Raw genomic sequence first — 13419 nt, 5'->3', positions numbered from 1 at the left:
TAGCCTCTGTTTGTCAGAGGGTGGGAATGGATGGCAGGAGAGAGTTCACGTCGTCATTACCTGTTAGGTTCACCTTCAGTCTGGCCATTCTTATGTAATCCAGTCTCTAGCATCAGACGATCTGATTGAAAGGTGTTTATAAGAAAAAAAATGGCCACCAGGAATATTTACTGCATAATTGTCTAATGAGAGAAGTTTCTGCTAGGATAGTGCAACTGAGATTGGTATGCGCATATTGACAGCTTAGATCTAGATCATCCCAAAAGGAACCAGTACTTACTGTTCACTGAAATAAACCCACACACATCTTCTCACCCAACTAACCATTACTGTGATATCCTGACAATGAGCAGCAAACAAGACACTTCTGAACGGGCTCTTTGGTGATTATATCCTTTTTTAACGCAATATTACACAACTTTAATAAAACTGGGTTCATAATTTCATGTGAGTTCGCAGAAAATATTCTTGCCAACATGAAATAGAAATTCTGTTCAGATTCTCATACCTAAATCCCTTCATTTTTAATCTACCATGCTATTAATTCCAAAGAGTATGGCTGCAGTATTGTCCTGCACAGCATGTTATGAATAATACAGATGTGAATGCTTACATTTAGCATTTCACTTTTTTAACATGATTTTCTATTGCATCCTCAGTGATTGTTTCATCTTCTTCAATGTTTATTTTGACCTTTTTGCCAACCAGATCAAAAATTTCTTCTGGGAGGTATCCTTTAGGTTCTCCTACCTTCACTGTGAGCATGTCAAGAGCCAGCACCGTACCTTCAGGGATAGTCACTTTTGCCACCACAGACTTCCCCAGCTACAGAAATACCAACAGAAGAGGGTTAGTTTATTGAACCAAGTCCATTCTAATTCATAAAGTATCAAGGACAAGCAAAAGATTGAAAATCAGGTCTTTCTTACCAGCTGCAAAGCAAACTCACTGACTTTCCTCTCCCCTGTCTGCTCTACTTTGAAATGCACTCACTTCAAATCAGTTTAGTGAAAATGTTTTAGTATGGAAATCTTCACTGTAAATACAGCTGAATGCCACATTGTATTGAGGGCACAGGTGTCATCCAAATCCTTTCAGAAGTGTGAATGACGGGGGTGGTTCTAGTTACAGTGAAGAGAGCCTGCTGCCTTCCCCAAGACTGGTCAGGTTACTAGAAGAGAAGAGGTCTACGAATGCCTAAGGCTCTAGCCTGACTACCAGAGGGCACTGTCACCAACCTTTGGTTAAGTGGAGCTGCACTGCACTTGCCCACCTTGGCAAGATTGTCAGCAGAAATAGTTTTATGCTGACAAAACTAATGAATGAATTATATGCGGTAGTAAGTCTGCTAAGAAAAACTCTGCAGCATTAGGAGTGTCTACACACGAATGCTGTTGCTGCCATCAAGGGTTTGGGATGGGAAGGCAGAAGGAAATATATTAATGGGAGTAGAAGAGGATCTGTAGTTACAGTTTGCAAGTTGCTTCTCCTACATACTAAACCAAGAACAATTAGTTGTCAGTCTAGTTGGCCTTTAGCTACATGTGAATTCAAAAGGAAAGTTACCTTTTCATTACAGGCCATTTCACAGGGCAAGAGCTGTTTTACTGGAGACCCCATTGCTCTTTCCACCAAACGGATTGTTCTCACTAATTCTGCCAGTTCATTCGGCTCCAGGGATGCCTGGTGATCATTTCCTTTCCATGTTTTGTCCAAAGTCACATGGCGTTCCAATACTTTAGCACCCATAGCAACTGCTGCTACTGAAATGGCTATGCCAGTCTCATGTCCAGAATAGCCAATGGGGATATCTGGAAAGGCTGACTGATAAGCCTGAATGACAACAAAGTTGATCTGAATTATAAGGATATCAATTCCAGAGTCACAGAGAGCAAATGTAACAATGACTGTTAAGTGAATATACAGACGACTAGTGTCATAAAACAAATGGTTGGCTGTTTAACAGGTAAATCCTGCTTTCAGCTAACACAAACTGGCTGCGCTGCACTACTGACTAGCCTGATTTTGTTTAAGGGGTTCACTGGGACAAGCAGCATGAGTAAGGAAGGGTAGGCTCCTTGTACCTTAAAACTTCTTTGGTGTTTTTCCTAGTTAATTTGTATCCATCAGCACCTAAACCCCAAAGATAGTGGGTTACACTAATAATGTTTCTCTGTTCCCATCCAAAAGTCAACTGGACTGAACCAATTTAAAAATGTCTATAAAATCCTTTGGATACAGATTAACTTTAAAATAAAGCACCACATGTAACATTGCAGCCGAGGATACTTCAGACTTGATCCTAAAAGTGCTTATATTTGCACAAGTGAGTAGTCGCACTGAAAACAATGCCACTACTCGTGCATTTAGTTAAGCATGCGCTTAAATATTTTGCGCAGTTTTGCAAACAAACATTTTTTTCTTACTGCAGTATCCTTAGTAATCACAAATATCCATGTGCCTACTACCAACAGGAGCATACTGCCTCAGGGCACAGATGCATTTTGGTCATGTTCCTGCTTTTCATTGGAAATATTTTTAATTAGACATTTTCTGACCTGACCTACTATCTAAACTAGGTTCTTAATGTCTGATTCCCTACACATTTTTGTCTTATGCCACGTTAGAGTGCAGGCACAAGATAATATTTCCATGCACATTTCACACCCAGCACTATTTAAGTGTTCATGTGTTGACTGGTAATAACTAAATCAAATTCCTTGATACCAAATTTTGCCGATCAGGGCTCCAGCAGAAGCTTTTACTTTGACCCTTAGGGGAACTAGAAAAACATGACATTTCTGCCCCCTTAGCAGCAAATACCAGCATCACCAAGATCTAGAAATCTAAGTAAAAGTGCATTATTTCATCTGTGCCTTGCCTTCCCAATACGTTGTGTATTACACATGATTCACTGACCGTTATCACACGGAGGTTGACATCTTCAGGCTGAAGAGGGTAAGCACTGGTGCACTGGAGAATGCAGAAGTTGGGATTGATCGGTTTCACAAGCTGATAAACCTTGTGCATTGTGTCCATTGACTGCATCCCACTGGAAATTACCATTGGACGACCTAGCCAGTAAAACAAACAGGGTCATTTTTCTCCCAAGGCTTCATGACTTAAGGTTAATCTATATATGAAAGTTGATTGGTTTAACATAAAATGTGAATTTAAACGGATTTGGTTAAACCAGTGCAAAATGTTGACTATCGCTATTTCAGTGCAAAAGTAGCTTATTTTGATGTAGCTGAAACTTGTTCCAAACTGATTTAAGCTAAAACAATATAAGGCTGGTTAAACTAAACTAAGTGTATCCACACAGCCTTTTGCACCAGTTTAATTAAATCAGTTTAAAAAAAAATAATCACACCTTTAGTTAAACCAGAGTAACAGTGTGTGTAGAAAATCCCTTAGACGGCATAGCTGCTAGATCACCACATCTAAGCATTTCTCAAGGATTTCATTTTGCTGTCTGAAATTAGTTAAACTAGAAAGAATGTTATGCCAACAACAAAAACACCATGTCTGTTTTTCACTTAATGCTAAAATACACTGCAAGCAATTGCATTCTATTTAAAGATGCATTACTTTAAGTGTGCCTGATTGCTAACACTGATGCTGTGACAGGTTGGGGGGATGTCTGTGTTAAATTGCTAACTCCATTTTGTTTCACGGGCTCTAAGCCAAGAGGGCAGAGAGCAGGGAGGAAGCTGGAACCCAGAACACTCCTAGCTAAAGGACATGGGAAAAAGAGGAACAGAGACTGTTTTAAAACAGGGGAGCTTCTCTAAGAAAGGGGCCAGACTATAGAGACATACAAGAAAACCAGGCTAAGGAGGTAGGACAGGCTGACTAGCCTATGGATGCTGATCACACCCAGGACTCATAGGATGGGGGGCACTGCATTTAGGACTGTTTGTTATTTTCTAAAGATCTATATCTCTCTACTGTCCTTTAAGAGTAAATTGTTTGTGATTAAGAAATCCTGTTGCTATGCCAGTGTTCCTTGCTTTCCTGCCATGCTGTCACTTAAAGGGCTAATAAAGAATCTCAGTGCAGCACTTGGATGGAACATGTCCAAGCAACTGGGGCTTGGGAGAGCTAGATCACTGGTTTTGGGGTCTAACATGGCTGGACTGCAGGGTCCCGCTGCCCAAGGATATTAGACATGCACTCTACACCTGGGAGTGTGCTTGAGAAACCCAGAGCTAGAACCAGGGGCATAGAAATATGTGGGATCCAGCAGTTGGATTCGTGCATAACAGACTGGTGGTCCATTCAGAGAGAGAGATTGGGCCAGGCTGTAACAGACCATATCTAAAGGAATTCCCAAAGAGACATAACTTGAAATTGAGAAGTTAATGAAACTTTCAGATGGTTGTCTCAAGTGGGAGGGAAATGGCTGGGACCCAGTGATGGTTAATAAAACTGTCAAAAATAAAACCATTCACCTTTCTTTGCTGTTTTTTCCAAATATGGAAAATTGTTAGTGTCCCCTGATCCTACTTTAAAAAATGGAACATCCAGTTCATGCAGAAACTCGACCGCCATCTATGAAAAGAGAACACTTCTTTTTAATTCCTAAAATTACCAGTCCCCCTCCTACTCAACATTAACAAAGAATCACCCACAGTGGATAACTGAGACCTTCTTTTCCATAAGAAAGACTAGGAAATTGTAACAAAAGTATTTGAAGTTCAAGACCATGCACACACATACTCCAATGATCACATCACTTCCCACTCCCAGATCAGAGACAACATAGTGAATGCATGGGGCCAAATTCTGAAGATTAACCCTGTGAAACCCCAAACAGCACTGAATTTGGCCCAAGAAGTTTAGGCTAGCAAGATTAAGTATAGTGTCTACAGTGTGACTGAATTTACTGGTCAGGAAATGTGCTCGATAGATAGCACTAGAGACTGATATCTGCTGTCCGTGAATTGCTTTGAGATCCTCAGTGCTTTATCAAAGTATCCATGTTGCTATCCACAGAATGAGCAGCAAAATCACTAACTTCACTACACAGATTTGCCCATGTGCTTCCACCATGAACTGAAGGCCCCACCTCTAGGCATCGCAGAGTAGTGCAGCTTCCAGGTGTTTTTAATCTTTGGCCTCTCTCACCTGGTGTTAATCAGATTCAGCTGAGCTGGTGATTTTTCTTTCAGGTGGTAGTGTAGTCATCATATGGGGGAGGGGGGATAATATCTTTTGTTGGTGAAAGAGACAAGCTTTTGAGCTTACTCAGAGCTCTTCTTCAGGTCTGGGAAAGGTGCGCAGTGTGTCACAGCTGAATACAAGGTGGAAACATTTTTTTAGCATATGTAGTTAACATATTGTAAGAGACTGTTAAGGTGAAGTGGCCAGTTAACACTTCCACAGTCATAAGACAAAGAAGAGTTAGTGGGTTACAGGTTGTTGCAGTAATAAAGACACTGGGATTTTTTGACTTAAGTCCATGATTTTTAGTGTCTAACAGTTATGAATTTAAGCTCTTAGGCATGTCTTTTGAAGGTATTAGGCACGTTCCCTTTGAGGATGAGGCCTGAGCGGTCAGATATGGAGTGATCATTTTGTGAAAAGTGTGCACCCAGAGGTAATATGGTGTTTTTGACTTATTTTTCTGTGTGAGTTCATTGCAGAGCATAGCGATTGTCCGGTTTCACCCACATAGTTGTTACAGGGGAATTTAGTGCACTGGATGAGATATAACACACGTCGTGATAGGCATGTGTAGGACCCAAGAATGTTGAATGGTGTGCTGTGGGGGGATATTGATCATCATAGCAGTAGAGATATGCCTACAGATTTTGCACCTGTTGTTATGGAGAGGGTCTGGGTCCCTCTTTGAGTTTGTGTGTCTTGGCTAACAGGGAGCTTGCTGGTGAGTTTTGTGACCTTTGTCCACTAGGAATGGACTGAGATCAACTCATTTCACTCATCAAATGGTAACAACTTTCAGCCAGGGCTGGATTTGAATCAATGACCCAAAAGATGAAAGGTATCACCAACTTTCTGAACCAGTGACCAATTCCTCTCTTAGGACTTTGTTTTCTGGAGGCCCAGATGTAAACTACCAGGTGGATGCTTTTATTTATAGAATGCTTTCATTCTAAAGAGAAGGGATCCCCCCCCATTCCCCATTTTTTAAATAAAAAAGTCAGAATAGAAATGTTACAAGTCTCAAAACTATTGAGAGGTTCTATAATTGTATAGAAGAGCTGTTTATTCGGTAGTTAGAGGATGGCAAAAGAAAAAATTATTCATATTATGGGGGAAATTACTTCAGAACTGTTAAGTGGCCTCTGGAAAAAATGTTGCCACCCTAAATTGGAAGACATTTCTACTTTTATAAATGCAACTAAGAAGCTAAATATAAAGCTGTACCAGAACACATGAAATATCAACAGCTTCTCGAAATGTTAAATATATTCAACCCTCTTCTAAAAACATACATGCTGCAGACAAAATAATTCAGGTATTATCAGAGATCATGCAATGACTGCCATTACAATTGTAATTGGCCTCTTAAGTAGAGGAGTCAACTGGAGGAATTAAAAATAAAACCATTAATCAGCAGAGCTGTTACAAAACTCCTCCATGCTTGCTCTGTTTTGGGAAGACATTAGAATAGCTATACAACCTTGTCAATGCTGGAAAGGACAGCAAATTCTGCAACTCATTCATTGTAGTTACGGCGTTTATTTAGAGGTTAAGGCCCACATCCTCAAAAGGTATTTAGTCACCAAACTTGCATTGAAATTAACAGGAGTTAGGTGCCTAAATGTCTTTCAGGATCTGGGTCTAGGATTTCTGCCAGAAAGAGGAAAGACAAAAGCAACTGTGTTCTATTCTAATTTGCCCTGCCTCTATGATGCTAAATCAAATTTCTTGTGCTTATGCTGTTGTGGATCTTCATAATTATTTGAACTAAAACAAATTAGATTTGTGGCCCCCCGTTACCATTGTAAGGGCTTGGGGAATAATAACAATATATAATAATTGGAGATATACCTATCTCCTAGAGCTGGAAGAGACCTTGAAAGGTCATCAAGTCCAGCCCCCTGCCTTCACTAGCAGGACCAAGTACTGATTTTAGCCCCTGATCCCTAAGTAGCCCCCTCAAGGATTGAAATCACAACCCTGGGTTTAGCAGGCCAATGCTCAAACCACTGAGCTTTCGCTCCCCCCCAGATTACACAAGAGATATGGAGCCCAACCCTTCTTAAGCATAACAGCTATTTTCTAACTCTGTGCTCATTTTCTAAAAATATATGTTCTAAAAATTATTTGTGGGAAATTCTATGATCTGTGTTACTCAGGAGATCAGGCTAGATGATCACAATAGTCCCTTCTGGCCTTGGAATCTGTGAATCATTTCTTATGAAAAGTTGGCAAGTCGTATGGGAGAGATTCAAGGAACGGGAAATAACCTTGAATGACGCACACGGTACACATAGTGGTTCACTGGAACTCTGTTTTGTTTTCACTAAAAATTGGAACATAGAGTAAATAAAGGAGTCACTCACTTCCTTTCTATTTACTTTACATTAATTAAAATTTCTTCCTCATATCATTAAAAACTTAACTCTACGTCTTCTATAACACAAAATTCCATTTAGTTATGTTCAGCTTATATTACTAATTGAAAAAAATTATTTCACGGCATGAAGCATTTACAATGAAAACACATTAGTCATGATGAGACCTGCAGGCAGCTTCTTAGACAAATACATTATGCATTTTCAGGGGCCAATATTGTCAATTGAATTAGGATGGCTGCCTCAGTCACAAGACATCAGTATCCAAAGTAAAAAAGGAAATAATCTTGGAAGGTGCTAAGCAACTTCAGCTAGCCATTGGGAGTTGAAGTGGCTCGACCCTTCATGATAAGCGTTTCACACTTCGTAGATCAAACACCAAAAAATGAAAGGTGGGGTTTTCGAAAGTCTCTCTTCAAAAAATTCCACTTTAAAATCCCGGATGTAAGAGCACATGGGGGATTGTTAATGTAAAAGTTCAATATCCATTATTTAGCAAGCCTCCTTGACTTGAAGGCAGCATGAAGAGACTCACAGCAGTACTTATGCTCATCTGTTTCTAGGCCAAAATTGAAAAAGCAAAGTAATCCTTGAACTTTATCCGGTACTTCCACTGAAAATAAGACTGTATCTGTCAAATTTTCCAGTTAACAGACTTCAGCTATACCTCATGTTCAAAGGATTATGTTAACATCAAGATTATGTAGTTGCTGAGGTCAGTTATGCACAACAGCTGAGGATTACAGAGGGCTTTTTTTTATTTCTTTATACACACACACACCTTTGATGGAAGCAGTATGAATTATAGGCTTCGTGGAGAAAATGTGTTTATAGGAGAGGACTTGAAGGTAGAGTGGCTGAGAGACCGTCAGACAGGATCAGGGTGTTTCAGGAGGAGGGAGATGGATGGAAGGATTCCTGACCAAAGAGTAGGAGAAGACAACAAAAGGGACCATTAGTTTTGTGGTTTGGGTCAAGGAAAGGGGGTATGGTGGGTAGCAAACAGAAAATTGCAAAATAGCAGCAGGAGCTCAGATGAGAAAGGCTTTGACAGGAAAGGAATTTGATGCAAAGTGAAGGCTGAAGGAACCTGAAAGGAGGTGCTGACCATAGAGAGGGTAACATGTAATATGGGAGAGTTGCCAAACTCTGTTGTAACCAGGTTTAAACTGATAAAGAGCAAGTTATTCAGAGTTCTGGAAGAGGCCTTTTCTTTAATTTGCTCCATTGTGAGTAGGCACTTCAGCATATTAGAAAATGTATTTGGGGGACACTGGGTAGGAAACATGCAACTGTAATTGGGGGCTAGTCTACACCGGCAACACTAAAGTGCTGCTGCAGCAGTGCTTTAACATGGCTTGTGTAATGATGGCAAAGCGCTAGGAGAGAGCTCTTCCAGTGCTCTAAAAACCCACCTCCACGAGAGGTGCGGCTCCCAGCGCTGGTGCACTGTTTACACTGGCGCTTCTAGAGCGCTGAAACTGGCTGCGCTCAAGGGGATGTTTTTTCACACCCCGAGAGAGAAAGTTGCAGCACTGTGAAGTGCCAGTGTAGACAAGCCCTGACACACAATGGGACTGATTAAACACAAAAGTTATACATTGGCTCTAGATTTCATTTGTTTTGTAATTTAGAGTCTAGATCCTTGATGTTAGTTTTACATATGAATTATACAACACTACAACTGTATTAATGCAAGAATTGCATTTTGCTTTCTGTACCATTACAGCTCATGTACCTCATCCATGCCAGAGGCTGTGAAGTAGATGCCTATCTCCTTTGCATACTTCTGTAGCTCTCGATACTGGTCATGACTGAACTCCAGGTGGCGCTTGTGCTCTCCATAAGTCTTTCCCCAGGAGTGTTTGGAGGTATAGGGCCTCTCCAGGGCTTTCTTGTTAAATTTGTGCTCCAGTTCACTCTTTTGGAACTTGGCACAGTCTGCTCCACACTCCTGCAAGACATATCATCATCTCAGAATCTGCACAAGACAGGTGCCACTGAATCTATAGTTCGTAAGTACTGCTGAAAAGAAATACATAGAACCCAAGTAACAGTCTGGCTAACATTCTCATACGTGAAAATAAGACTGAAAATAACAGTGTCTTCCTATCTTTGACAGAACTAACGTAAATAATTGTGTGAAGGTGTCCATAAAAATAATTTAGGATCGCATGCAACAAAGACAAACATTTTTAAAAACCATGTATGTGTACTGACAGCTAATCACATCAATTATTTCCTTACTGAACATCAGCTTTAATAAGGAAAACACTGATCCTCTATAGACATACTATATAATATAAATAAACTGTCAAACTACTAATGTAACTTTGTAATTTTAACAAGATTTCCAATTATATCAAGGTCCAATGATTCTGGAAGGAAAAATAAAAACCATCTGGGGATTTATTAGCTTGGATTTGCTCAATCTAACCTTTATTGTAAATGTGGACTCTAAAACCAGTATATAGGGTTTACATAAGGTCAAGCGTCCAAATAAATTCTGCTCGTATTTCTCCCCCAAGTTCAGCCTGCTAATCTCTAATAGCTGCTGTTATAGGTACTGAAGTCAAGGAAATTTCTGAGGTTGACTGTAGGTCAACCTTTAAAGAAAACAAATATATAAAGCAGCCCAACTCCACTGAGGTCAACATCAAGAGAGACAGAACAGCTGGGAAATCACAGGGGTTCACCTCACTAAAGAGTGCTGTTTGGAAGTTCAGCTACAATAATATAAGTCAAAAGTTGCTGTGCCAAGTGGACAGCAATCATTCATACACTAACATATATAGTATAGGGAGATAGGCCTTTTTCAGTTTCTTATAAGATTTTTACAATCTCTTGCTTTATTAGCTAAAATCTGACACATTTGTTCAGTCCCTGATTAATTTTTTTTAAGTTGGGAAAATGGTTCAGATGTTTTCAATTGCAGATAGTGGAGGAAATGAGCTATTTTTCTATTTAAGAATGCAGCTTTAAAAAAAACAGCTCTGGCATCTCAGTGGGAGATGAAAGAAACTTAAAATTTGACAGGGACATAGTGGCAAATGTGCCTTTCATGGATACTTTTATTATAATTACAAATGGCTCCACACATGTATTCAGTTATATGGTGAATGAGGCAGGATCCTGCATAAACAGTATGTGATCCCTGGTAGGTTAACTGGGCCACTTCCTGCTTTTGAGCTAACTTTAGTGTTCCTGTAACACAGCTTTAGATAAATCTCTTTCAATGTGACACATCACCAGCTGAGAGACGACTATTGTCCTGCCTCTAATCTTGTGGGGCACCTTGGCCAGCTCAGAGCTCCACTGTGCCAACCCTCTCACTGACCTGCACTCCCCGGGCTCACTGATCCCTGTAGAGGGTACACGGGAAGGCAGTGATGCTGTTGGGGAGCGGTGCTGAAATTCACTGCTTGCAGGGAGCAGTGACTAGGACACCTCACCCCCTTGCAGGGCTTCTGGGGTCATCCCTGCCCCTAACACCATTGCTCCCTGATAGACCCTTCAACACAGCATCCCTGCCCCACTCCTCTCCCAGCACCCCTAGAGTCCCCAGCAACCTAGCTCCTCTCCAAGCACTCCTGCTCCTCTCCAGAGTCCTCCCCCAAGTGCCCTTCAACCCCACTCACTTCCCCCAGGGTCCCTGCTCCCCAGACCCCTCTTCCCAGCACCCTCCAACCCCCACCCACCCCCCACAGACCCCTCCCCCCAGCGCCCTCCGACCCCCACTCACTCCCCCCCAGCACCCTCCAACCCCCATACACTCCCCCCAGCTCCCCAGACCCCTCCCCCCAGCACCCTCCGACCCCCACTCACTCCCCCCCAGCACCCTCCAACCCCCACCCACTCTCCACAGACCCCCTCCCCCCAGCACCCTCCGACCCCCACTCACTCCCCCCCAGGACCCTCCAACCCCCATACACTCCCCCCAGCTCCCCAGACCCCTCCCCCCAGCGCCCTCCAACCCCCACTCAGTCCCCCCAGCTCCCCAGACCCCTCCCCCCAGCGCCCTCCAACCCCCACTCAGTCCCCCCAGCTCCCCAGACCCCTCCCCCCAGAGCCCTCCAACCCCCACCCACTCCCCACAGACCCCTCCCCCCAGAGCCCTCCAACCCCCACCCACTCCCCACAGACCCCTCCCCCCAGCGCCCTCCGACTCCCATAGACCCCTCCCCCTACAGGAGCCCCGCCCCTAGACCTCCCGCAGCCCGTCCCCCACAGAGACCCCGCCCCCTAGTTCCTCCTTCCCCCTCAGCAGAGCCCGGGTCCGGTCGGCCCGGAGCCCCGCCTCGGCCGCGCGCACCTTGACCATGCGGATCATCTGCTTGGCGACGGCGAGGTCCCCCTGGTGGTTCTGGCCGATCTCGGCGACGATGAAGCAGGGCTGGGCCCCCCCGACCCGCCGGCCCGGGCACAGCTCGAACTCCAGCGGCATCGCGGCGAGCGAGCGAGCGCGAGCCCGAGAACAACGGCCGCCAACGGCTACTGCCCCAGCCCGGCGCGCCCCCACCCCAGGGAGCCCGGGCTACGTCACCCCGAGCCTCAGCCAATCCCCGCGAACGAACTTCGGCGCAGCCCAGCCAATCAGAGCGGCTCATGCGCACACGGAAGGGTGGGGCTAAGAAAGGTCGGGGTCAGGTTCGGCCAAGTGTGGTGTGATCGCGCGCCCTGTGAGGCGCTGGTTCCCGGGGTAACCCAGCGCGCGCTGCCAGCCGGGGCCCAGCCCAGCCCAGCCGCGGGCTGCGCATTGCAGCGGGGAGCGGGGCCCACGCGGCCCTCAGCCAGACTCTGAGTGACTTGATCCGTATCAGCCTAAACCTGGTGACAGCGGAGTTCGGCCGCTCTCCCGACTCACGTGTTACCTGTCTGTGGGCAGCGCCTCCGCCGGGTCCCCTCGGCCTTCGCTTTGCCTCACGGTCCTTTCCCGCCTCAGCCCCAGGAGGTTGACGCTGGTGTGGGGAGTTCCAGAGACAGTATAATGAATGGGGGGAGTTGGAGCTGTGGTGGAAATCTGTGAGGGCGTTTAAACCAGAGGTCCCTAGTGCGGTGTCTGGGGGTGCCAGGGTGCCTGCCAGCAGGGCTGGCACTTCCATTTAGGCGGCTTAGGCAATCGCCCAGGGCGCCAGCATTATTAGGGGGCGGCACTTTGCTGGAGGAGGCGGGAGGCGGCTCCAGTGAGCTGCCGCAGTGGTGCCTGCGGACGGTCGGCTCGTGCGGCTGCAGTGGACCTCCCGCAGGCACGACTGTGGCAGCTCCACCGGAGCCGTGGGAGCAGCCGACCGTCCGCAGGCAGGACTGTGGAGACGGGGGACCAGCGCGCGGGGGCTGCGAAATGCCCGTGCGCCTAGGGCGCTCAAACCCCTAGCGCCAGTCCTGCCTGCCAGGGCGTCCAAGTGTGTCTGCGTACTGGCTGGTGGACGAGCATCTGCCAAAATGCTGCCGACACCTCTGGATGATGCCACTTATCAGTGGCATTTCCGCTCGTCGTCTGGCAAAGATTGGGGACCACTGGTTTAAACCATCTGTCCAAATAATATCAGCCTCTCTCAGATGTGTCCTACAGATCCTGGTGTATTTGTCCAGAAATCCTTCTTCAAGGTGGTCCATGAAGAGGTTGCCTATTGGGGAACCCTTACCCATGGTTTTGACAAAGTGTTTGTTGTTGAATGTAAAATTGTTATGGGTGAGGATGAAATAGATGAGTCTGGCAGTGTGTTTGGGGTGGATATCTGAGGGTTGTCCGTTTTGTAAATATTTGAGGCAGGCAGCTACACTATCATTGTGAGGGATGTTGGTGTATAGGGACGTGACATCTATAGTAGCAAGCATAGGCATTGACTTTCCCTCTTTTCCCTGGGTGCTT

At 44.8% G+C, this 13419-nt stretch overlaps 1 protein-coding gene across 1 annotated transcript; it reads right to left on the bottom strand.

The window, feature by feature from the left end:
- Window positions 1-24: 24 nt before the first annotated feature.
- Window positions 25-12070, bottom strand: NANS (N-acetylneuraminate synthase). Its single transcript, XM_030566161.1, has 6 exons — window positions 11860-12070; window positions 9286-9501; window positions 4455-4554; window positions 2920-3074; window positions 1567-1833; window positions 25-825 (listed from the first exon to the last, which is right to left on the bottom strand). The coding sequence occupies exons 1-6, from the start codon at window positions 11989-11991 to the stop codon at window positions 616-618; spliced, it is 1080 nt and encodes a 359-aa protein (XP_030422021.1). The 5' UTR covers window positions 11992-12070; the 3' UTR covers window positions 25-615.
- Between the last annotated feature and the right edge of the window lie 1349 nt (window positions 12071-13419).

The sequence above is a fragment of the Gopherus evgoodei genome, chromosome 6 (genome assembly GCF_007399415.2).
Source record: "Gopherus evgoodei ecotype Sinaloan lineage chromosome 6, rGopEvg1_v1.p, whole genome shotgun sequence".
Classification (NCBI taxonomy): Eukaryota; Metazoa; Chordata; order Testudines; family Testudinidae; genus Gopherus; species Gopherus evgoodei.
The sequence above is the reverse complement of the archived record's forward strand: the minus strand, read 5'-3'. Positions and strand labels throughout refer to the sequence as shown.